The 26,766-nt window shown below is 33.6% G+C and overlaps 6 protein-coding genes across 14 annotated transcripts in view; 3 read left to right on the top strand and 3 right to left on the bottom strand.

Annotated features, from left to right (window-relative positions):
- Window positions 1–4,323: 4,323 nt before the first annotated feature.
- On the top strand, window positions 4,324–5,181 carry LOC149908989 (uncharacterized). The gene has a single exon (XM_090101615.1). The coding sequence runs from the start codon at window positions 4,351–4,353 to the stop codon at window positions 5,074–5,076; it is 726 nt and encodes a 241-aa protein (XP_089957741.1). The 5' UTR covers window positions 4,324–4,350; the 3' UTR covers window positions 5,077–5,181.
- Window positions 5,182–6,477: 1,296 nt separating this feature from the next.
- LOC149908988 (uncharacterized) lies at window positions 6,478–7,209 on the top strand. Its single transcript, XM_090101614.1, has one exon. It carries the CDS (start codon window positions 6,478–6,480, stop codon window positions 7,207–7,209), a length of 732 nt encoding a protein of 243 aa, XP_089957740.1.
- A 2,548-nt stretch (window positions 7,210–9,757) lies between these two features.
- LOC149908987 (uncharacterized) lies at window positions 9,758–10,494 on the top strand. The gene has a single exon (XM_090101616.1). The coding sequence runs from the start codon at window positions 9,769–9,771 to the stop codon at window positions 10,492–10,494; it is 726 nt and encodes a 241-aa protein (XP_089957742.1). The 5' UTR covers window positions 9,758–9,768.
- Window positions 10,495–11,895: 1,401 nt separating this feature from the next.
- On the bottom strand, window positions 11,896–12,883 carry LOC149908986 (uncharacterized). Its single transcript, XM_090101612.1, has one exon. The coding sequence runs from the start codon at window positions 12,850–12,852 to the stop codon at window positions 12,073–12,075; it is 780 nt and encodes a 259-aa protein (XP_089957738.1). The 5' UTR covers window positions 12,853–12,883; the 3' UTR covers window positions 11,896–12,072.
- Window positions 12,884–15,317: 2,434 nt separating this feature from the next.
- Window positions 15,318–16,282, bottom strand: LOC149908985 (uncharacterized). Its single transcript, XM_090101611.1, has one exon. It carries the CDS (start codon window positions 16,179–16,181, stop codon window positions 15,441–15,443), a length of 741 nt encoding a protein of 246 aa, XP_089957737.1. The 5' UTR covers window positions 16,182–16,282; the 3' UTR covers window positions 15,318–15,440.
- A 2,566-nt stretch (window positions 16,283–18,848) lies between these two features.
- Ufd4 (ubiquitin fusion-degradation 4-like) overlaps window positions 18,849–26,766 on the bottom strand; it is a 46,895-nt gene continuing 38,977 nt past the window's right edge. For all 9 annotated transcript variants that reach the window (XM_090120558.1, XM_090120561.1, XM_090120560.1 and 6 more), the window contains 4 exons: window positions 23,044–23,257; window positions 22,425–22,666; window positions 21,981–22,125; window positions 18,849–21,173 (listed from right to left, as the gene is read on the bottom strand). In XM_090120558.1, the coding sequence (XP_089976684.1) occupies window positions 21,036–21,173; window positions 21,981–22,125; window positions 22,425–22,666; window positions 23,044–23,257 (739 nt within the window). In that variant the 3' untranslated portion in view covers window positions 18,849–21,035. The remainder of the gene's footprint in view (window positions 21,174–21,980; window positions 22,126–22,424; window positions 22,667–23,043; window positions 23,258–26,766) is intronic.

The raw sequence follows: 26,766 nt of genomic DNA, 5'->3' as shown, positions 1-26,766 counted from the left end.
GTAGGCCAAACGGCTTGATGGATTTTAACATTTTAATGTCGAAGCGATATGTGCATATATATGTATTTTTATCATTAGTGATTTGACACAGAATTATAAAATGAATTATTTAAAAGCTTACTTTGATGATACGTATATGTAAACTGTGCTACAAGACGTTAAATCTTAATCCAGTTATCAGACATCAAATAATCCATACATCGAAAGCTCATTAAATTCGTAGAAATCTAGGCTTTGATCTGAAAACTACGTAGCGTAATTTATACGTGTTTATACAAAGCTTTTTAATAGTATGAACAGACATATTTAAATGAATAATAATAATTATTAATAGTATTGTTACAGTATTTTTCATTAATTTATGTTTTCAGAATGTCACTGTTAAAAATAAAAAAAATGTCAATAGGTAGATCGACCCGAACCGAGTAGGATAAGATTTGACGCTAATTGATTTGCGCATTGCTGCAAAATAATTTACTAACAATAACAGAAACAATGATTTATTATTTCAAACAAAACGTCTACAACACGAGGAAAGTTTCTAAGCTACTAACACAATCATTAAATTGTCAAAAACAATGAAAAAGAACATTGCTATTAAATATCTACGTAGTAAGTTAAAAATATAGCTCAGCTAGTAATTGCAATTCTCAGTAGCTATCTAAAGTGTTATTGGTGCCGTGAAAGCTACGTTCAATCTACGCGGCTACGAGTGCTCATCGATCGTAGCGTGTTGCATTCGCCACTTACCGCTACATATGTATTGCTTATTTTGCTTTTCCAACTTTTCATGTAACATGCTCTGGCATTTCTGCTCGTCGACGTTTTAACTAGTAGGTCCTAATTGATAGTTAGTTTTATTTTTTTGCTAAACTTATACAAGAAGAGCAGTGACGCAAATCTGATATCACAGTAATAGCCAGGGTGAGATAAACCGGCCACAGACGGCTGCCAGAGATGTTGTTTCACACTCAGCACGAATGTAAATTTTAGTACCTTTGGGTTTAGCATGTAAAATTGGGGACCAGTTCGTTATGTGAATATTATTCAGCACGAATTTCAATCATTTAATAAAAAACAAATTTCAGATATTTGTTACAGTTTTCAATCATTCTACATAATATTTTATTCATTTATGACGGTTAATAATTAATTCTTGTGAAAATATTATTTAACAAAATCAATCATAAAATCAAACAGCATAAATGTTAATCGATGATAGATAAAAATTGAAAAAAAAATCCGCAGCTTTACATTTTGCTGCTGTTGTATTAAGTTTAAGTCATTTAATGAGTTATTTTTTTTAAAGTTTACAATACAACACAAGCTGTTACACTTTAATAAAATTTAACAGATGTGCACATCACGAAATTCCGTTGCAACACAAGTACTTTTGGCATTCATATCTCGAACTTAAACCAAACTTATGTCACATTAACCCGAGAACTTGCATAAAGCTTTCTGGAACCATAAGGGTATTTATAAACGTCATGTCGGGCAACACTAGTGTAGAAGTTGAGTAATATTTTTTGTTTGACAAATGGCCACGGAAACGAGACTGCAAAAGTTTTACTCACATTAATGTCGAGCACCTTCCCGGGCCCCGGCTTTTATATCACAAGAAATATCTATAATTCATTATTTTATAACACACCAGCTGCTGCACAGAATTATAATAACCACGGCTTAATAAAACAGCTATGGGAACCAAATTATTCGCATTGTTTATTTCAATTGACTAATTGAGATTATACGTCTGCCTGAACTAGATAATATGTATATGATAAAATGAAATATGAATATAAACGGAATGTGTTTGGTAAATCGTAACATACTTTTCTCTAATGAACTGGGGGCTGGATTCGTTAAATATGCAAATTGGACAACAAAGTAACTTGTATTTTATTAGTTTAGTGTTTCATGTTTTATTTTAAAAGCGACCGCTTTATTCAGAATTTCTTTCGATCTTTATAGGCAGTCAAAATAATGAATTATGCCTGCGATCTGTATAAATATATAAACGATGATAATTTTCAATATAGGGAGCCAAGAGACAAAGAAAATCTTTTATAAAATCACATTCAAAAAACGCGACTGGAAAATGGAAGAGATAATTTAGCCTTCATCGGCGTCGAGAATGAGATGATAACAAGACGTTTAGTATTCAAGACACGAAAGGTCGATCCACCTGCTTTTCATATCACGACTATTGTCAACCCGGAGGATTCGAGAGAGATTCTCCGTCGGAATGACAATTCTCCTTATGAAAATCAATTGAGGAGCAAGGCGTACCGACGGCAGTTGCAATTTTATTAATAGTTTCCGTTGCAGTCGAACGATCCCATTCCATTCCAATGATGGAATTCCTATAGCATCCGCTCTTGTTCACGACTAGACAGTGAAACTGTTTTTACTATTGACCAACGTTCATTATTATTGACCTTTATAAAGTGTATAATTTTTCCTAGAGACATAAATATGTAGCTAGTCGTCAAATATAAAACTAATTGATTGTTATTTTACTTTTTCCTATGAATTTTTTTTTGATACTTGAACTATAATTTATCTTTATGACAGGTATTTTTATCCAGCCACAATATCCTAACGTATTTCAGCGTATTATCCTAATTTAAGCACAAACACTTATGCATTGGTAATTAATAGTGTAATTAACATGCATTAATCGATATTAATATGAAAACAAGTGGCACGGATCATTACGCGGCTATTACAATCAATAATGGAGCCATTGTTAACGGATACGTATACAACACTATCGACAAGCGACGCCGAGTTAATTGACCCATTTATTCTGTATACACAAACTAAAGACTGTGCGAATGATCATGCAATATGAACTTTAATAATTTTTCAATATCAGTATTAGCTCTCAATGCTGTATGGTTCTTTATACTGAAGTGAAACATTGTTTAATGGTTAGATTACCATTTTATTGGCAGTTGATTAGATAGATTTTTTACTTACGTTTATTGTCAAAAATTATAATAGTTGCAGGGCTTCTAAAGTCACTCATAGCTTTTTTAAAAACTTTTAATATAATTATCATTTAAGCTAAAAATATGCTAAACGGAAAATTTCCAGAAGTTGTGAAACTAGTCATATGTGTTGTATATAAATATTAAAACTAATCTTTCATCCACACAAAATTTAAAAAGTTTATCAAAAGAATCGGTATACCTACTGAATAAATACTTATATAAAATATATATACAGGTTTCTGATTCTGCGAATCCCAAAAGGAAAGCTCATAAAAGCGTTCATTTTTCCTCAGAAATATTTTAACATCAAAGTTATTATATGAATCTAATTTTTATTTCTGGTAAGTATAAATAATTTCCGTCTTACGTTTAAATGTTTCTTCATTGCAGGTAAATAAATTAACAGAAAATGTATTCTTTATAATATTTCACTGAATCTCTCGACGTGGTGTTACTGTTATTGTACCGATACACCATGTGCTCTCAAGCGGAACTGTGACGCAAGCATTGATCAAAAGAAGTTAAAATAAAACTTATTGAAAACAACAAGATCGACGGCTTCGCAATATCACCTTGACACGCGACAACCTTGACTCTAGTGAAAACGAGCAAAGCCTCATCCCCGAAATATTATTTATGATTACACTGTTTATGGTTGTTTAATATTACTCTAACGTTAGATGATACAACAATTTTCCGTATTACTAAAACAAAGATAATAATTTGAAAACTAAATGATGACAAGGAAGATTGTTAATTTATAATAAAATTTTGTTAATACAATTATTTGCTACTATTTTATAGAGCCTATTTTATATGAATCTCAGTGTGAATCACATGAGCCTACGAAGAAGTCAATTCAAGAAAGTAAGAAGTAAGAATGTATTAAGCATAAAAGTAGGTCACACATTTAATGAAGTACAAGAGATTTACTTTAGTTTAGCATAAAATAGAATATCATATTTGAAATGCTACATTTTGCAGTAATAAAAATACATCGCAATTCGCAACCTGCTGTTGTCCACGTACCTAGTAGTTGTAAAGAATTGCGATAAGTTTGTAAATCCGAGTGATAACAATATCTCTAAATATCAAAGTAAATTTGTAAAATATTCATATACATTAGTATGCCTATAATTGCACTTTTAATACTCAGACCTCTTACTAAATGACAAAGAAACTAATTTGGGTCATTCATGCGGCTATGACGGTCATTTTTCTTTACCCTGACATTAAATTCAATTGAATTATATCAATATCGTTGCACGTTTGGCAATACTATAAAAGCTGTTCGAATTTTGAAACGGGCATCATTTGGCAATCGTCCACAGACCTTAGAAACGAAGGGAACATGAGGATCGCAGTGTTCGTTTGTTTAATTGCTCTCGTAGCGAACGCCTATGCGAGAGATGTGAGGCACAAACGTGAAGCGGATCTTGAGGAAGCGGCTTCAGGAGTTTGGGAGAAAGGTGAGGGTGGAGACCATTACGGTGAACATTACGGGGAGGAAGGAGGACACGACGAAAAAGGTTACAAGGGATATCACGGGCATGACTACGGAAAGAAAGGTCATTCTGACCACGAAGGATTCAAAGGACACTTCGATGAAAGCGGCGGTCATAAGAAACATCACCATCACGACGAAGGGTATCACGAGGGACATGAAAACGGAGAGAAGGGAGAAAAGGGACACAGCTTCGAAGAAAAAGGACATTTCCATAAAGGCCATTCAACAAAGGGTCATCATGGAATCCACAAATTAGACGAATTCAAAAAAGACAAGCATTTCCATGACAAGCATGGTGAATCAGGATTCGAAGAGGGATACGGTGGCCATCATGATGAGGGTGGTTATGAAGAAGGTGACGAATTTCATAAAGGACACAGTAACGGTGGGTACCATGAGCACGAAGGTGGTAACAAGGGATACTTTGAAAAGGGTGGACATCATCACGATCAAAAGGGAGATCATGATGAAGGAGCCAACGAGGAATATTGGGGTCATCACGAAGGACACGCTAATAAAGGAGGACATGATGAGGGAAAAGGTTGGGGTTGGAAAAAAGGACATAAGTAAATTATTAAATTTTGGATTTTTATATGACATTAAAGATAGTTTTGTTATTGTTGCTTATTTTGTGATACTTACACAATAAATGAAAAATTATTTATTTTGAATTTACATTTTGTGTTTATTATCTATTTATTAAATATGGTTATAATGTTTATACAGTAAATCAGAAAATGCGGGCCATGGTTCTGAATATATATAAAATATATTCAATATTATTATATGCAATTGCATTGTATATTATATATTATGTATGCATTGTATATTATATGCAAGCGATAGAATGATTTCGATCAAAAGTAATTATGTAACAAATTTGATAAGAAAATCCTACATTATTTAAACAAAACTGGAAATTGCCTTAATAGTAGCCAGGATTCATAAATTTTCATAACTTATCGATAATAGTTGCAAATACACTGACCAAGCGCAATAAAGGGTTCTTTAATCGGATAAAATGTTCAATTCAACAATTCAGATAATGGTTTGTATTGTTATAAGACAAACGTAATTCACAAGGTAACGAAATTCTCTCATTTTTATTACATCTGCATCCAATAAGCGCAAATAATTTAATTAGGTTGTGTAATGTTCAATATGTACCTACATATTTAGATCATGTAAGCTATATAGATTTAATATAATGGCCAATATGGGAAATCCTGTTTAAGGTACAAAACCTGTGAATTTTCATTAATAAGGTGATGTGATATTAATATTATGTAAGTATAATAGGTTAATGTAAAACTTATATAAAAAATGCTACTTATTTAAAAATATAAATACCTACAGAAAATTTTTACTTCATGAGAATTATAACTTTATAAATTACGAACAAACCTTTCTAGTAAAAGCCAAATGAAAAACAACCGAAACACCGCTTCTGAGATTAGCGCACATAAACATAGCGCGGTTAGGCACTTTGTTTTATGTATTTAGACTAGGTTCCTAAGCATAAAATAATAAAATATGTAGATGGTAGATACTGAAAACTTTTGCTATCACCTAAACTTGACGTAATCAGATGAATTATGATAATTATTCACATTCGTACCATTTTATTTTTAAGGACATTGTTTAATTCTTCAATTAGAACAACTATAAATATTTTCAACTTACAAATTTCAAAATTAAATAAAAAGATTGTTTTAAAACCTGTTACAAACGTTTTTACTGTTTACCATATTTTTCTTATACTTAAAAATCATGAAATTTTTTCATTGGTCACAATGATTGGTAACTTAGTCTTTAGTCTAGGAGTAGAAATCTATAGACCGATAAGAATATTTGGCCTTAACCTCAGCTCTCAGTCAATACTAAATTTCCTAACCGTGGCTGTTAACAGTATAAAATATCTTCGCGTCTGAATCAAGTATCATTCAACAATTAACACCTATCAAACCAATCATGAGGAGTTATGTGCTCGCAGTCTTCGGACTGGTGGCTTTAGCAGCCATTGCATCAGCGAGGGAAATAAGGGAGAAGAGATCAGCGGATTTGGAGGCAGCAGCGTCTGGTCACAAATGGGACAAGGGCGGCGGCCACGAGCACCACGGGCATCATCACCACGACCATGGCGGCCACGACCATAAAGGACATAAGGGACACCACGAAGACCACCATGGCCACAAAGGGCACCACCATCATGAGGGCCACAAAGGACATCACGGCGAACACGGTGGACACAAGAAGCATCACCACCACGATGAAGGCTACCACCATCACCACGGACACGGTGAAAAGGGCGAACACGGCCATGGACACGAGGAGCACGGCCATTGGCACAAAGGTCATGACACCAAAGGCCACCATGGCGTCGAGAAGCACGATGAATTCAAAAAGGACAAACACTTCCACGATCACCATGGCGATAAGGGACACCATGAACATTACGGCGGACACCATGATGAGGGCGGTTACAAGAAGGGAGGTCACTTCCACAAGGGTCACAAACACGGCGGCCATCATGAGCACCATCACGGCGATAAGGGACACCATGAGAAGGGAGGACACCATCATCATCACAAGGGACACCACGGAGATGGCGGTCACCATGAACATTGGGACCATCACCACGACCATGGCAAGAAGGGCGGCCATGAAGACCACAAGCACTGGGGACACAAATCTGGTCACTAAAAATTGTAATTTAAAATACTTGTTATTTGTTGATACTATACAAATTATATTATTTTGTTACGTTTTTTACTACAACATCAAATAAACTTAAAAAATAAGTTTGACTTTACTTATTACCTTATAAAAACAGAAACAAACATTTAGGTATATAAAAAGTAACATATTATTATATTATAAATATAGATTAAATAAAAAAATATACTTAGAGGTAAATAACGTAATGATTACTTGACCCACTACTTATCTACATATAAACATTGAGCAAACTTTTTCCTGAAGCTCTTATAAATAATAATTTATTTAATGAAATTGAGAAACAACTGCAAAACAACAGCGAAAATTTTATTTAATTTTAAAAATCATAAGTATATATAACAAACAACAGTTTCACGACAGAGACATTGAAAAATTATGCGACGACGAGACGCTTTAGTAAAGACACAGTTGCTATCTGACTTTACTGTTCCTTTAAAATTTATATTTATTAAAGGAAACCTATTTTCTACGGCATCATAAAATATGTATAGGTACTAATTATTCGTATAAAAGTAATCCAATTTGGAAACTTAGGTTATATTTAATGCATTGTGCCTTTCGCAACACGAATTTCAGCACTCGCTTCACGGAAAGCAGTAAAAGCTTTTGTCTCACCTAAGCAAAGTACCACTAAAAGCTAACCACCTTTAAATGTGCTGAATTAAAGTTAATTGCATACTATTGTTTCATTTCTTTAATCATAAAGCACAAAGGAATGTAATTTATATTTCAAATGCTCATTTGTTACCAGTTGCCCATACCTGTAATGTTAACTGAATTATTATTTACGATAATATGCATTATTAATAATTGTAACGTTACTTTGGTAACTAGTTGTATCCTCAGATTTCCATCTAAAATGAGAGGAGCTGGAAAACTCGCTGATATCTCTCTGGCAATTAAGATAATCTAACAGCATCCACCAATGTACCATACTACGGAGCGTACTTATAAACAAACATACATACACACAAACAACATACATATATGGTGCAGTTTTTAATAAATCATTAATATTACCAAGCAAAAAAAATAACTTAGGTCTTATTGTTTCGAAGTCCTTAAGAAAATGATGTTTTTTAACATTAAGATTAATGCTAAACATTTTTAAGTTAAAGAAAAATATAATATAATGAAAACAAAGCAAATTTACCATGTATAAAACCGAACCGATAAGCAATCTCTACAAGACAACCACAAAGCAAAGGAAAGGTTGCGAAATAAGAGAGAGCAGCTCTCGCAAAATAAGAGACAATTTACAATATAAATAACATTGTGTATGCCAACAAACCAACTTCTCTAGTGCATTTAAAAGAAAATATCCGGCACGAAATGGTCTCTGTGTCTCCCTGCCGAGCTGTCATAAATAATTTTACTGTTCGATTAAATGAGTGCCGTGAACGCAATGGACTGACTGCATTTGACGATATTATTTTTAAGAAATAAATTCCCATATACACTTTAATAATTAATTAACATTTTTTCAATACACCGCTTACTTTTTTTTTATTCATCCACAAAATAGAAACTTTCTTTTGAGACACCTTGTACAACACGATTAATGTTTATACAATTTCTTATTACAATTGACTGCGCTATTGGTCAAGCAATCGTGCGGTTGGAAGTACAACCATTAGTAGCTGCTTCTTCAATATTCGACCGTTTTGATTTTTTTATAATTATTTATGAGTGTTATTTCGTCCGTTGATAAAGAGCAATACCTACATATAGGAACCATATTACTTAAATCGGACATACATCGGTGAAAACTCACAGAATAGACATAGTGAATCTTAGATTGAGCGATTTAAAATTTGGAAAAGTTCTTACGAAAAAACATTTATTGTGTAATTTTACTTTTTTAGCAAGTTAGAAATAAAAATAGTGATTAAATAACATTTATTCCAGGAAACCCAACGAGACAATTATTATTTCAAAAACAGCTAATAATGTCATAACTCATAAATAATATTCCTACTTAGAAAAAAATATCTAGATTTTCACCTACTTAATTATAACATATTTCTCGTTACCATAGGCGACCACGTGGGAGTAGTAAATGTTGTCAACTGGTTTTAGAAAGATCGTTCGACAATTACTTGATATATTTATTATTCAGACAATTATTATAAAACTGAAAACACACACATTTATGTCATGATTAAGAAATACTCGAATAAAAATAACATACGAATTAAAACAACCTACTGGTATACTTATTTCGTACCTGATTCCCATCCCTTATTATGCAAAACATAAGGTTTTCAATTCCTTATATCTAACTTGTCTAAAAACTATTTTTTCATAATATTAAACAGTAATTATACACTTCTGCAATCGAATTTTCGGTTTATTAATACCAATAAAGCGTTTAACCTTGGCAATTAATGAACACATTACAGTCTACTGGTCAAAGTTGCCTAACATCAGTGCGCAGAAAAATCACGCCGCAGTGTCTATAAAACGTTGTTGAAAAATGTCGTTCTCATTTTAGTAATAAACTGTGGTACAATAACATTAACAATGAAGGCAGTTCTCGTAGCGAGCTGTCTTCTCATTACTCTAGCTATATCGTACGCTCGTGATATACGCGAGAATGTAGAAGCCGATTTGGAACCCGCTGCGTCAAATCATCATGAAAAGGGAGGAGGACACGAGCATCATCATCATCACCACCATGATCATGGTGGCAAAGGCCATAAAGGATACAAAGGACACCATCACCACGAACACGGCAAGAAGGGGCACCATCATCATGAAGGACATAAAGGACATCACGGTGAACATGGAGGCCACAAGAAACACCATCACCACGACGATGGGCACTATCTTGAACATCATCACGGAGAAAAGGGCGAAAAAGGCCACGGATTTGAAGAAAAGGGACACTTCCATAAGGGACACTCCACAAAGGGTCACCATGGAGTTCATAAGCTAGACGAATTCAAAAAGAACAAGAAGTTCCATGACAAGTATGGTGAATCTGGTTTCGAAGAAGGGTATGGAGGTCACCACGACGAGCATGGTCACAAAAAGGGCGGTCACTTTGATCACGGGCACAAACATGGTGGCCACCACGAGCATCACCATGGCAAGAAAGGTTTTCATGAGAAGGGAGGGCACCACCACGATCACAAAGGACATCATGACGAAGGAAGTCACCATGAGCATCATCATCATCATCACGGTCATGGTAACAAAGGCGGTCATGAAGACCACAAGCATTGGGGATTCAAAAAGGGCCATTAAGTTTTTTAGTAGTTTTAAGTACTTAAATGTTGTTTTTGTAAATATATCGTTTTTATGATTTTATGTGTTAGTATTATTCTTATATTATTAAGAATAGATAATATATTCGAATTAGTGATAACTAAAAAAAAAAACTTTGTATTGCTGTTTTCCGTTGTTTTCACTTCGAATTCGATTCGACATCAAACAGCTGACAAAAGTGATATTTCGTATACAAGTTCAGCGGTTATTAATTATTATACAAGGTAATTTTATTTTTTTATTTAAATTTAAATGTATAATAAATACTTAAATCCAATTCGGTTCTGATCAATTAATTTTCATAAGGTAACACATAAATTAAAAATCGTTTATTATCTTCTATAATAGGTAATAAGTATAATAATATGATATAATTATAATTAACATAATGATGAGAGCAGTGAAAACCTAACTGAATGCGTCAATTTACACGAATTAATAATATTAATATATTATACAAACATAAACGACATCTATTTCTTCGCATAACCTTTTCATTAAATTTCTTATTTAAGGCTGGGTGATAAGTTAATGTTCAAGCAATTAGGATATGTCATTCAATTCGTGTCACATTAGCTTTTGCTCACAGAGAAGGATTTAAAGTTACGTCACATAGGGCCATAAATCCAGTGTGAGGTGTGACATCAGTAAGCCCCACATTTGCTCGTTAATTAGTGTAAAAGCATTATCAGTAGATTACATCGAGCCGTCGGGAATGAAAATTGTAAGATTGACGAATTTTGGTCAAACATAAGGATTCATTACGTTGATTGTTTAGATTAAATAAGAAAGGAAAACAGAAGGAAATAGTAGATTATTATAATGAAAGGTCTAAGGCGTCGCCAAAGTAATGCGAAGGACGCGGGTTCGTATCCCGACTCGTGATCGAATTTATTCTGATTTTAATTTTTTCATAGGTCATATTTGTTTAAAATCATAGTTACCCCATTCAAATTATTATAAGCATCAGTTAAGTTGTTAATGGTTCAGAGCTTTCTAAAAATAGGTAAAATAAAATAATATTTTTACGACGAGAAATCATGAATCCAGAGCCCAGCAAAAGATTAGTGTATAGAATTCTGGCAGGCTGCCTCTTTAATGCATTATTTTTCATAAACTTTTGTGACGCCGCGTATTCTAAATAAATAGGTACTCTTAATAATACGTTCATTAGATTTGCACAAGAAAAATATCCGATGCACGAATCAGCAATAATCGTTCGAATATTCAGTAGATAATATTATAAAAAATTAAAGGCATCTCTAGGCTACGAACATCTTTATCATTAATCAAGTACATATTTTTATTTCTTTTCAGAACCATATATCTTCCTATCAGTAAATTACGCATTAAACAAATTATTGTTAAAGAAAAACAACGTTAAATGAAAACATTTATTTCATAAATTAAATAACAATAGCACTCACAACGTCTCAAAGACTAATTTTACTTACTATTCTCAATAAATAAATAAATGACCAGACGTGGGCAATCATAGTCCTAAGCCATGAAAATCCATAATTTGATTCGCTAAATTTTATTTTATCATTTAGTATCTTAATGCTCTTTCTTGTATCCCCATTTTTTGTGGTGTTCGTGGCCACCTTTCTTAGCATGATCATCGTGATGGTGATGATGCTCATCATGACCGGCAGATTCCTTGTGGGCTTTGTGTTCATGGTGATGTCCTCCTTTTTCGTGATGTCCCTTTTCACCGTGCTCATGCTCATGGTGATCGCCATGATGATGACCTTTATGATAATGTCCACCTTTTTTATGACCATGTTCCTCATGAAAACCACCATGTTTTTCTTCGTGGCCAGAATCCCCTTCTTCGTCGAAGAAGTGTTTATCTTTCTTAAATTCGTCGAGTTTATGGATCTCGTGGTGACCTTTAGTAGAATGACCTTTATTGTAATGTCCTTTTTCTTCATATTTGTGACCCTTTTCTCCCTTTTCCCCTTTATGATGTTCATCATAGTGACCATCCTGATGGTGATGTTCTTTTTCAGTAGCGCCATGATCATCGTACTCTCCTTTGTGGTGTTCTTTGTCATGGTGACCTTTTTTACCTTCCTCGTGGTGATGGTGACCTTTGTAACCTTTGTGACCTTTTTCTCCATGATCGTCGTGATGCTCTGCATGGTGATCTTTACCACCTCCTCTCTTGAATTCATGACTTTGTGGTTTTTCTTCTTTTTTATGTTCGCTTGCTGCGTCCACTTGATCTTTAACTTCTACACTTTCTTCTTCATTTTTTAAAGGTTTTATTCTCCTTGCATCAGCAAAAATGACAACATAGAATATTAACAAACCTAATAAAATAAATAACCTCATATTTGATCACTATTACGTGGTCCAGATCCACCGTACCTATTTCTTATATTGACCAGATAACTAATTTCGCAGCTGTTTTATATAAACAGTTGTGTAACATTTGTCAAATGACGAATCGTGTCAATCTTAGTGGTTTATTGCGGCAAGCGTCCAGTTGTGTACTGTTTCAAATTGAAACCTATCAGTTAGCAGAAAGTATTATTTAAATTCGTATTTAATTAAAATTATTACTATTATGTTAAGTAATACTCTCCTTAATTATGTCTTAATTAAAAGCATTTATATTATCACTCAAGATAAAAGCTTCCAAATGAAATTAGTCTCGGTCGTTTAAATAATTCGTTCATCGTGCACTTATGTACCTGCACGTGCCTCCGCACAATTAAATACCTGCTACTTTATTAGACAGGTAGGTTGGTATAATATTGTTATAATGGAGCAGCTTTCTGATGCAGCTTATTAAGTTAATTTTAAAGTAAATTAGCTCACCTAGTACTTTAACTTTGACGCTCGAACATCGCTCGGAATATTAAAGTAATTTTGTCTTAGTTCTAAAAGAAATATAATAATAGTACCTATTCAAGTTCTTGTTTGAATACCTGTAAGTTTTCTAATAGTTATAAAAATGATTTCGTTAGACTAAGTACATATAGGTACGTTCCGTACATATAGGTTCGTAAAATTATTTTATTTGAAATAAAAATTTGTAATATTTTCTATAAAGGACCAAGACCATTAAGGTTAATTTGTCTTTGTCGAAAAACATTTCAATTCAAAACAAAACATCAGCTTATCTCAATGAAAAACTTTTATGTTATTGGAACGTGGATTGAAACGATATTAAACAAGAAACTGCTAAAGTTCACGGTGTAAAATATACAGACAACTTCTTACTTACTGAACAAATATACCTACACAACAAAATTGGCTTTTGTTGGCTTAACAAGATACCAGAGTGGTGGTATTGTTTAAAAAACACTGCGTTTCATTTCGCTTTTCATTAGCTTTTGTTTCCATCAATGATTAACTAAAACATTTTGAAAACTGTTTGAGTAAATCAAATTGGGTATGATGAGTTGTCTAGATTGTAGTTTCTGTTTACAACTCTTACTAATTCTAACCTTATGTTAGCGTGATGATAGGTATAGCCTTATAACCTTCCTCAATAAATGGGTTATCTAACACCGAAAGAATTTTTCAAATCAGACCAGTAGTTCCTGAGATTATCGCGTTCAAACAAACAAACTCTTTATAATATTAGTATAGATAAAGTATAGATGAAAAAAAGAAGGTATAATAATTTGACAGTTCTTTCATATTTACCATAAAAAAAACTTTAAGAAGATGTAGATATAATATTATGTCATGCTTACAATAGTTGTTACATTTTATTTTGCTAATAGCAGTATAATCTTACTCGTTACTTAAAGGTAGATATATTATGTACCTTTATCAAAAGCTAAAAATTCTCCAATCAAGCCTTCATACATACCTACTATTAATATTTTTTTTAATGTTTATTGTTCTTTAAAGTTGTAAGTGAAATTTGATAAAAGTATTTGTGGTGAAACGTACCGCGGTAGCTATCTTGTTTTCTTTCTTCTTTCTAATATATGAATTTACCGACTTTTTTAAATGTCTGTTTACCTACTCATGTTTAATCCATACATACATAATCAATGTTTTTATTTTATTTGATTCTCTATCTTTACTTTCCATATGTACCTACTTTAGTTTTATTACGATCAAGTCGTTGTTATGATTTTGATGGAATTTAGCCAAAACATTGGTACCTACCTACCTAATTATTTTCATGAAAACGACATTGACACGATAATACCGGGAGCGAAAATCCAACAGCATATTATGATGAAACGGATTTGAACTCTGTGCTTTACAATATTTTTACAATTTTTCACAGTCCCAAAATAAACCAGGCATACTCATAAGTTCATCCCTATTTACAGATTGATAACAATGCTATTGATACACAGCACACGCTTTGCATTTGAAAGCATCTATTAATGTACTATCCGTAATGGATCACAGCTTATTTAGTGTCGTCATTGACACGATAACCTTTATTATAAATAAATCTTTGATTCTAAATAACAGGTATTAATATTAATTAACAAACCAATTCCTAAAAAGGCTCTATTAAAATTTATCGGATACTCTCCACAATTGATAGCATTTATTTTAATAGATACCAAACTATTTTTTTCATTTTGTTAGGTTGGATAGAAGAACCTATTGTAAAATAAGATGTAGGCCATTCTTTGGTACCGATATAGTTTCTCAACGTTTTGACTTATCTTACTGGGAAACGTTGCCAACGAACCTCGGTCACCAGTTTTATATAACTCTGTTGTCGAAACCAAACGTGCTGTGAAATTGTTTAGTCTGCAAACGTATTATCGCCCAAGCTGTTACTTATGAAAAACAGTTATTTTATTTACTTTTTTTATTAACAAGTTCAACATATTTAATATCAACAAAAATTAACATATTAAGATTAAAAACATAAACTTAATAATATATTTAAGCTTATCTATCTATAACAAACAGTCGGTGGGAATATTTGGCATTTATTTGTGTCCCTTCTTGAAGCCCCAATGCTTATGATCTTCATGACCGCCCTTCTTTCCATGATCATGATGGTGATGATGATGCTCATGATGGCCGCCCTCATCGTGATGGTCTTTGTGGTCATGGTGATGTCCTCCCTTCTCATGGTGGCCCTTTTTGCCGTGCTCATGATGGTGATGTCCACCATGTTTGTGTCCCTTGTGGAATTCTCCGCCTTTCTTATGTCCATGTTCTTCATGATGTCCACCATGATGCTCGTGATGACCACCGTCATGATGGTGATCGTGGAAGTGCTTCTCCTTCTTGAACTCATCATGTTTATGTACTCCATGATGTCCCTTAGTAGAGTGACCCTTATGGTAGTGCCCCTCTTCATGGTGTCCGTGTCCTTTGTGGCCCTTCTCCCCGTGGTGATGTTCATGATGGTGACCGTCATCGTGGTGATGATGTTTCTTATGTCCACCGTGCTCATCATGGTGCCCCTTGTGTCCTTCGTGGTGATGGTGTCCCTTTTTGCCATGTTCGTGATGGTGGTGACCTTTGTATCCCTTGTGTCCCTTTTCTCCGTGGTCATGATGATGATCCTCATGATGCTCGTGACCGCCACCTTTGTCCCACTTGCCACCGTGATGAGAAGCGGCCTCTTCGAGATCGGCGTTCCGTTTTGTTCGGGACACTTCCCGGCAGCTGACGTAGGCCAGCGCCGCAACCACGACACAACACCAAAGTATACTCCTCATATTTCCACTGTATCCGTAAGGTCGAAGTGAACAACTGATAATTTTTCCGATAACGACTAAGTTTTTATACTGAATAATTCTTTTAGTTGATACTTGTGTAATGTAAAACACCAAGGTTGAAACTATGTCGTAGAGTCGAGATACGACTGCATTGCGCAGTGGGACCCGTTGTCCGAACAAAACATTCATAAAAAACGTGCTTGTTACTGGCATTCGTTGCAATGTGAACAACGCAATATTTCCCTCTAGTGGTTACGACTTAAAAATATACTTTTTTCTATTATACCTAACAGTGTTTACAGTGCCATGTTATGACGTTAGTTAGTGTTTATAAAATTTTAATTTATTTTTATCATGTAAAATGTCATTGATACACAGCACATGCTTTTTATTTGAAAGCAGCTATTAATGTACTATCCGGAATTATGGATCACAGCTTTAAAATTAATCATTCAATAAGTATTTTCGCATGTTCTCAAATAATATCCATTCTTCCAATATCACAGTGGAAAATATTCTGTACCAAAATCATTTAGAACCATTTGATAACATTAGGTAACATAAGAAACATCCTATGTGTATAAGAAACACTATTTTATAACCTCAGTTCTCACGTGAGAAAAAGCTCAAGAACACATTCTTGTTCGTCCTTCTTTTCACGGTGTGCTACAGGGCGTCAAATAATTATGATGATAATTTTATAAATAACAACTTAATAATAACGTAAGTAATAGTAATTTGATTACTTATTTAAAATTATACCCAATACCATGGACCAATATAAAATACTAATTATGTACTAGTTACCAATATCTATCTCGTTTGGCCAGGGCGATTATTGCGTTCCTTTGTCGACGTTCTAACTTCTGAGCATTTTATTTGTGAGGGTTTAATGGTTTACCGGTGAGTCTGGAATCTAATGGGAAAAACCAAAGACGTATCAAAAGTAAAGTTTTATATTATGAATTTTATAGGTAGGTAGGTACTTTATCTACGTGAAGTTATTTAACATTTTTCACTAAGAAAGTGACACATTAAACCTGGCTGTCGTAAGGCAGGAATGAGTATAGGTAATACAAATAGGTAATAAACAATATGTAACTATAATGTGGGTATATAAATTATTGCCGCCCTTAATTTTCGCCCAAAAGATGGGCAAAATACATTTAAGTAGTTATTATGTATTAATAAAAAATATCGTATTTACGTAAATGAAATTGTAGGTACATTTTTCTGGTCTCTAACAATTGCAACGTATTTTGCGTACCCACAGGAAGGCATTTTTGCAAGGGATCGATAAAAAATATTAACGCATCGTATTTGTAGTCGCTCTCACACGACGCCACGTAACTACTGTGCGAGAGCGTGCCCAAATAAATGCGAGTCAGGTAATCTGCTGCTGATCTGTAGCGTGTACACTGTACAACGTATCTAGTTATAACTTTAAACACATCTTAGGGGAAAACAGTTCCTTTTTTAAAGATTCTTCTAGATATTTCAATAAGTAAAATAATATGAAGCAGTGCTTCAGAAGCACATTGTATCAACGCCTTCATTTCAAGAACTATTTGACCGATTTCGAAAATTATTAGCACTTGATCCCCGAGTGCTATTTAAGAATGTACCATGGGCGAAGAAGGGACAATATTCTAGCAATTTATATTAATTTCAAATTAATAATACAGTGAACAGATGCCAATAAAGATGTTTCAGACAAGGGATTGGAATTTTCGATATCTTACTGTATGATTTCAATGCATCCCTAAGGATTTCAAGATGCCCCGAATATGTTCATTTCTCTGACACATAAAATATGACAAAGGACGCCAATCCCTCCTCTTTAATAGAAGTTCAATGCAGGATACATATAAAAACATTCAATACATATACATACATAATATTATGTAGTACTTAATATGTAATTAATATTTATCACTAGCTGACCCCGCAGACGTTGTTCTGACCTTTTTTCGTGTTTTCTCTCCATCGAACCTTCCTTGTGGCTTAACATAAAAGTAAAAAAAATTGGTCGAGCCGTTGCATACCTTTAGCAACACATTTGGCGATTATTATTTATTTTGCACAAATAAACGTCGGAGAAAATTACTTGAAAATCAATTGAAAATGAATTTTTAAATATGTACTTGGAAAGATCCTGCTCAACCTACCATCGGTCTGTAGCTGAAGTTCACCATGCTTATCGATACGCTTATCTTAATCATTACAAAATTTTTCAACTCGGAAGAAATGATTAGCATAATAGCACATAGCTCTTATAATATTCCTTTTTATTGTCTCTTGTCTCTGTTATAGCCTCACCGATTTACGAGGGATTGATTTACAAAAAGAACAGTATCTATCTTACCAAAAATTTACAACATATTGTTTTTGGCACCCACCAAAATTACTTGCTCTGTGGCACCCACTACCAAAATATTTTCACACTATGTCACTGACACTGCTTACAAGTGGGGTTATTAATTATTATAATAGCATGTAAGTAATCGATAAATTTTGTATTTGTCTACGTTTATACAAATATGTAAGTATGCCATAGGAGAACAATATGGTAAAAATCTAATAATTCAATATAATCATAAAACCACTAATATTATAACATTCTTGTTCTTATCTAAAAAGGACTAAGGTTTTAAATAAAAGAGCCGATAATTTTTACTTATTTTATTGATATAATCCTCAACAACAAATAGCAGAGTACATTCTACAAAATTCTAAATTGTTAATACACTAAACACTTAACATAAATTTTAAACTAAATATACTTTATTCCATATATTTATTTAACAAATCACATGAACAACTTTTAGTTGAAAAAATCAATTAACTAAATGAATAATAGGCTACTGATCGTTCCTCACAATCTGTAAGTGTTAAACACTTTTGAAAATTACAATTTAATACATGTTTGTCAGCCCTAGGGAGATAATGCATCCTTGTGTTCGGAAATAATTTAATGGATTTCATTTCACACAGAATAAATGAAAACCGGGATGGACTCTTCCGATTTAATTACACGTTTCGGTATTTATTTTTAAAGTGTTACGCAAATATTAGTACCATATTATGTGTTAATATAACCGTACCTACATGTAGCTTCGTTATTAAACCGAATAAACTTATGAGTTTAAAAAAAATCCAAATAAAATTTTAGGTTACAATTATTAATTAAAACAAAATTTTAGTATAAATCTCATAATATATAAACAATAACCGACTCATTAATTGAAAGCTTAACCTATGTTATATCATAAAATAGAACGCCAATTATATAATTATACAAATTGAATGCGACATAAGATATATTATGCAGTTAATCTGAGATCTTACAATAGCCTCACGACAAACATTATTTTAAAAAATACACACCGTTATCACCTAGTACAGTAAGGCAACAATAACACTTTGAAAGTTAAAATTTTTATATAACGTTGTAATGTAGAAGCGTTTCTCCGGAAACAAGATATTACTTAAAAGAAAAATCTATTTTAAGTCGAGTATATCTATTTGTGTTAACTTTTATACGATATCAAATATTAATTCATTAATTTGTTGAAATATTAATTATATTCAGAATAGCCATTTCTTTGACCACATGTTCGAAATCATCACAAGGTTATATTATATAAAAATGTTAGTTCCTTATTTCATCCAAGTTATTACGACAGAAAGTATATTAAAAGGTAAATAGGATATAATATTATACATTTAAAGTCAACGTGTATGCTGGTGAACGTGCACTTGTAAGGTAACGTGAAGAGCGTCCAATCAGAAGTATATTTGCATTTTACGAAAACGCTTATTATCCAGGATATTTTTAATAACGGCATTTTCAATTCCAAGTAGGTCTTATAAACGGAAGTGAACAATCTTTAACATTTACTTGAATATTAATAAAACCATATTATGGTTAATATGGTTATCAAATCAACACAATTTATGTATGTAGAATAAATTTTAAAAACGTTTATTTTTATATGGAAAATTGTATCTTACGCTGTATTCTAATTAGCAACAAGTAAACTTTCTATCAAGTATCTTTCAATAGGTACATACAAACAAAAAATAATTTGATTAAAACGTGAAATACTTATTTGTGCCTAAGTCAAACATACATAATTATTCCATTTATTACACTAGAACGAGTAGACAAAAAGTGTTACTCGATTATTCCAATCTATATTTGTTTAATTACAGCCTAATATGTAAACAGTAAAAGACCTGACCTTACCAACTCTAAGTACCAATACCAAAATTAACTTTAAACACGTGACAATATGAAGCGTTTTCGTGTAATGCACTAGTATAGGGTGCTTTGGGATCACTGTGAACATGGGACTATTTCCAAATTGTACTGATTATTATTTGTAAAATTCACAGAAAATACGCGAAATAACCTAGTCAAGTTTTTATTAAGCCTAAGACACAATTATGAATTGAAATTATATTTTAACCCCATCTTACAATACTTTAGAACCTACATCACGTCATCTCATCATTATACTTTTCTGATACACTCATTTATGCCTTCAAATTAGCAAACCGATACAAAAAAAAAAAATGTGTGCGTGTACTAGTGTACACACGTAAGAAGTGAAATTTCTTTATGGCCTTATTTTTCAAATAAAATTTACTATGTGCAACTTTACAGAAATACGTCGAATCACGCGTGGTAAGGATAAGAAAAATATGGCGCGTAACGGAAAAATGTCACGCGTAACGAAAAAATGTAACACTAAATTTTTTTCCAACCCCGATAAAGAAGTTTCACTTCAAAAATATTTTTTCTATTATTTTCATCTGCAACAGTCCCACATTCCCAGTAAGCATATGCGTCTAGTTGAGGTGGAAGCCGCGCTCGTTGGTCGCGGCGAGCAGTCTCTCGCGCAGCACCTCCTTGCACGAGTACTCGGGCAGCTTGAGGTAGTGCACGCACGTGTTCACCGATGGGTACGAACCGTCGCCCGCGTCCACCTGTGTGCGAGATGGTTTAATATGAATTAAGTAAAAACTATTGATATTTAATTTTATACTGATTACTGCTGCTGGCAATAAACTACTGAAACCATATAATTTTGCACTAACAATCCGTCATTTAAGTTCTCTTTATATTGAATGTAAACAATCATAAGTTCATAACGAACACAACTACTTTTGCACGCCTCATAAGCGAAGCGTTGAGGTGGGTACTACTGTCACTTTGCGCAAAACATCTGATTTTTCAAACTTAAAATGTCTTTATGTATCATACATTGCACTTGTAAGATAATACATACACACACATATTAAGAAAAAACACTATTTTTAACGTTCATGATATTTTTGATGTCATTTTTGTTATTTAAACTAGTTAAAAAACAGTTTAAAAAAGTTCTGTCTTGGACGTCCGTGTGTCTGTATGTGCGGATCCTTTTTCTTGTTAACACGATAGCGACCGAAATACTTTACTAATCGAGTCTTTTTTTTTCTCTTACGCTTGAGTATGCTCAGGAATAGAACCCTTTCATTTTTCAGGGTCTGATTCGATGTGGTTTAATTGTTATTAAATAAACAAAAATAATAATTAATAAATATTTATTAAAAAAAAATTATGAGGCGTGCACTTTTGGATTTTCCAAATTATTTATATTCGTGGATACGATCGAAACACGTTACCCAAAAAAATGACACAAATATCATAAATAATATCTACAGTCTGTAATGTTATATTATTTTGAATTATATCAATTATAGAGTATCAACTGCATATATTTTTTATGACCATTATAATAAATTACGTACCTTTCGAACTACAGTGAGCCTTGGATGCAAGTTGGCGAGCCCGCCGGGCGGCAGGCTGCTGCAGCCCGTCGCGAACTGCAGGAACGCCTTGCGCTCGCGCCAAGACATCTCGACTAACACGTCCACCAGACGTAGGAAGCCGGGACTGGAAACAAAAAAAAATTATAATATAAAAAAAGAATCAAGAATTTTGGTTGTATGTTCATATTCTTTCATACATTTCCAAGCTTTTATTCGGCTTTTGTTTCGCCTTATAGCAAGTATAATTCATTTTGCTTATAGTTGGTAAGCTAGTTATTTTGTGATATAAATATCATAGTTATTTTAAAATATTGACGATATTCTACTCTACAGTAAGTTATTAATACGTACTTAGTTAGAAATAAAGACATTTTTTTTAATTTTCATATGCAATTGACAGTCCTCTTTACGCTAAACACATACCTATCCCTAGTATAGCCGAGCTTGGGCTCGGTGTACTGCAGCAGATGGTCCCTGGTCCACACGGGCCCGCGCTCGCCGCACACGAGCAGACGCAGCTCGGGCGGCGAGAAGGCGCGCAGGCGGCGCGGCGGGAACACCGCGCCGAAGCCGCGCCGGAACGCCGCGGTTTGACGCCGCACGCCCGTCTGCACCATCCACAGCGCGCTTGCGGTTGCGTACTCGCGCGCGTTGTGCGCTCCCACCTGATTATATTAGTGATTGATTAATTACATACTTCTTTTTTTAATTACATGAATTAATTAACAGAATAATCAAGATTATGATGAATAACATTTACCAAAATTCCCCCAATAATAGTCGCAATGCTTTACAATTTACTTTAAGACTCGTAACAACGTGACTTTATGATATATAATGAACAAGAGGTGTCCAACAATGTTCTTAGAAATTCTGTTTAAATGCTAGCGCTCTTCATTTCAACCGACATTGTTACCAGCAACTTCTCGACAACAACAACTGTTGAGCAATTTTCTTTCAACAAATATTCAGCATCACCTTGTAAACTTTTAAAATATAGAGTCTTGCTACCTACAATAATTATCATAGCCTGTTCAATTACCTCAATCTGATCACCACCATCGCACAACGGTTGCACAGCCACTTCGGGATCCGAGTTGGACGCCACGTGCGTCATAGTGATCGAGAGCTCTTCGAATGTAGCGCCCTCGACTAGCAGACCACGCGCACGCTTCGCCCGCTCCGCGTCGTCTAGCGAAGCGTCGCGCTGTATCGAGTCGTACTCGTCCGCAGCGTTTAGAACGCTCGTTAGGAACCTGTTAAAGGAATATGGGTATATTAATTCAAAATAGAAGATAATTTTTTTATCAAAACAAAGAAAAAAAATATTTTGACTAAGTACATTTGAAAGTAAATTTATTCTCAAATTAAAACGAAATTAAAAAGGTTTATTAGAGAACTAGCTGTTGCCCGCGACTTCGTCCGCGATTCGGTCGTTTTTCGTCATTCGTCGTTTAAAAAAAATACGTGACACTTTATTTTTGAATGTTCTTAATTGTCTCTTATAAAATTTAACTACATTAAAATTGAATACTCTGATAAGAAAATCTTAAAATCATCGAAAATCATAGACATCGAATATCTGAGGAAAACATGAATGAATGTGATTTAAATTCTACATTTCTTAGTAATTAAAATAATAATCTTAATTAAATGTAGATTAACAGTTTGAGCGCACCATTATAGAATATGTACCTAAGTAATAAATTACGTTAGTTTACATAGTAACTTTACTAAAAACACGATGACTTTCTTTCGCGCTCGGTACCACAAACTAAACATGTTTGTGGTACGTGGCCCGCGTCACTTTACCCCCCACGAGTTCCCCTCCGTTGCTATGCGAAAATACATTCGTCGCCCTACTGTAGGAAAAATTGTAATACTGCGGCCTGGGCGTTATAACACGCTCAGGGAATTCCTGAGTGCTGATAGACTTCCGTCTATCGGCACTTATACCAATTTTATATTAATATCTTCAATGCAATATTCAATCCGTATCAACGTTTAGATTAAAGTACAAAAACTATCTTCTTCAGACGCAGTTAGATCAGCATTAGTTGCATTGTAACCTTTTCTACCAGCTAACCACTTTTATGCTGATATGGCCTTCACTCGTCGAAACTTGCTTTCCTTGGGCTCACGTCCATGGTTGTAGGTTTAAGTATATACTGTAGCGGAATCCTTATTAACTTTCATTGCTTTGTTTTATTTATATATTTATTTACCAATTTACCTAATCCTGTTTAGTGGTTCTACTTAATGTATTATGCATTAAATTCTTTTATATGAAATATATTATAATACGTGTATGTGTGTATATATATTATAGTATATTATTATGTCTATATTTTACATTATACTATCAATATTGTATTTATTTTCTTTTCTTCAATTAAAAATATATTATTATGACGAATAATTGCTCTCGGGGCTCACTGAAAATCGGTGCTGTGACGTTTTTTTTACGTCACAGATGTTCACCGAGTGATTTCCCCTTTTAATGGTATCATGCTTCACAGACTTCACACTTCAATGTGTATTTTTAAGTATTGTAGTAAGTAAGTATTGTAGCATATAAGTATTGTATAAATTGTTTTTCATTATGTATGTGTGAGGCTATGTGTCATTAAATAAACGTTTTTTCTTTCTTTCTTTCTTCTTTCCATCTTGAGGAAAAGCTTCTAATGTCGATTTAAAACGCATATATACGGATTAACCTGATGAATTAACATGTTCTAAAATTGTGAAATGAGTTCAGTTTTAAATTCGAGAAATATTGATTTCTTGTATTCGATTATTCGTCGTAGTCGAATACAAAATATATTTAAAGAAACTTAGGTTGGCCTTCAGGCAAAAGGGATCCTATCAAATGATAAACTTGACCTTGTATCTTAAAAGTAAGAATGAAAGGAGCATCTGATAATTGTTGAGCACCAAAGGATCATTTAAAACGCAATACTAAGTATAAGAGCTAATATTGTCTAAGAACTGTTTAGATTGCACATGTTCCTCTAAAACTTAAAAGTAGTGATTTCAAAGGTTCCGGCGTATCTTCAAACGAAAGCCGACTCCTTACTCCACTTTAAAGCATTACAAAAAGAACATACTACGTTAATATCGCCTATACAGAAGATGATCTGTAATCAATTGTGAGGTTATAAGCAAACCCACTTTTATATTATTTTGTCGGACCACACCACCGAATTTGTAGATTGATCTTCTATGTTTACCTCTAAGTCATTAAGACTATGTCGAAATCTGTCTGCAATAAGACGGGCCTCTCGCTATTCATCCGTTTAAAGAGACCAATAGTTTCAATTCTTAATCTTTCATTAAACAAACTTATTAATCGTTCTTGTCTCAAATAATGGTAATATTCGCGTCCCTACTCTAGTCATTGCTTATGCTCATGTTCATCTTCGAGAGATCGAATAATATTATGGTGCACCCTATTATTTGTCAAACGGTCTTCATATTGAGTAAAAGTTTCAGAATTCTCGAGATAAAATATGACGATCGTGATCAGCTGTGAGACGTAATTCCCTCTCAGTGAGGGTTTCGGTCTCACGGGATAGTACAATATGCCATTTGCGATCAGCTGTGAGACGTTATATATACCCTCAGTGAAGGTTTCGGTCTCACAGGATAGTACATGCCGTTCGCGGTCAGCTGTGAGCCGCAATTCTCGTTGTGAAGCGGTTTCAGGTTCGGCATAACACATGTTGTTTTCGGTCAATAGTAAGCCTCTTATCTCTAACGATCCTTGGAACTCTTATTTCTCATTTTCTTAACTTTGCTCGAATTTCGATATATAAAGATTTTTTAGGTGGCACTGATGCGGGTGAATAAAAATTAAAACGGACTAAGAGTGTTATAATCTCAATCATCATCATCAATACATATAATAAAATTGTGGAAAAGTGATGTCTGTACAATTAAAATATGTAGAAAAAAATTAGCAGGTGTTATTATTATCGAGAAATCGAGAGAAACCGTAATTTATTTTTCCTTACATTTTTATCATATCCTTTTCTAATGGGTTTCATCCTACTGCGATTTTTTTTTGTTTCAAAAATTATCTACCCTGGTGTATAGGTAAATTTTCCACATAAAATGTCCTTTAAATTATGTCGTATTATATTTTTAACCCCCGACGCAAAAAGACTGGTGTTATGTGTTTGACCGCTATGTATTTCTGTGTGTGTGTGTGTCTGTCTATGGCACCGTAGCTGGCTAACAGGTAAACCGAATTAGATGCGGTTTTTTTTGTTAGGCAAAATATTTTCCGACGCTGGTTCTTAGATAAAGTGTATCAAAATTGGTTCATCCACTTATTATACCTACATAGGGGTAAAAGTGGGAATGAAAAAAATGAAAGTTATAATTTATTTTTAAAGATCGTCGGGAAGTTTATGAAATTATTTATTCCTTTTTCTATACACTTTTCTTCGTCTAAACGGTTTAGTTACGTGCTCTCTCTCTCTTCAGCCTTTAGTTACGTGCGTGAGACAGGAAAGATCTAATTTGGATTTGTTTCTGGATTTGATAAAAACTGAGTATCGATTAAGCTGATCAGTGGCTACTGGCTACACCATAGATTATTAAAAACATCCGTTTAAGAAAGGAAGGAAAAAGAATTTGCTCCTCTCCCCCCCCCCCTGGTTCCTAAAAAATAATATGACATAATTTAAAAGAAATTTTACGTAGAATTAGTTAGGCATTTCTTTTTTGATTTCGATATTATATATACTAATCATAATTTTTA

Source organism: Colias eurytheme, chromosome 4 (assembly GCF_061535395.1).
Source record: "Colias eurytheme isolate Ceu_HAF_F1 chromosome 4, ilColEury1 Martin Lab GWU primary, whole genome shotgun sequence".
NCBI classification, from domain to species: Eukaryota; Metazoa; Arthropoda; class Insecta; order Lepidoptera; family Pieridae; genus Colias; species Colias eurytheme.
Note: the sequence above shows the minus strand (reverse complement) of the source record. Positions and strands in the feature narration are given on the sequence as shown.

Excerpts from the sequence above, each read along its gene's own strand:
- LOC149908989 (XM_090101615.1), top strand. The coding sequence starts at position 4,351 with ATGAGGATCGCAGTGTTCGTTTGTTTAATTGCTCTCGTAGCGAACGCC.
- LOC149908988 (XM_090101614.1), top strand. The coding sequence starts at position 6,478 with ATGAGGAGTTATGTGCTCGCAGTCTTCGGACTGGTGGCTTTAGCAGCC.
- LOC149908986 (XM_090101612.1), bottom strand. The coding sequence starts at position 12,852 with ATGAGGTTATTTATTTTATTAGGTTTGTTAATATTCTATGTTGTCATT.
- LOC149908985 (XM_090101611.1), bottom strand. The coding sequence starts at position 16,181 with ATGAGGAGTATACTTTGGTGTTGTGTCGTGGTTGCGGCGCTGGCCTAC.
- LOC149908987 (XM_090101616.1), top strand. The coding sequence starts at position 9,769 with ATGAAGGCAGTTCTCGTAGCGAGCTGTCTTCTCATTACTCTAGCTATA.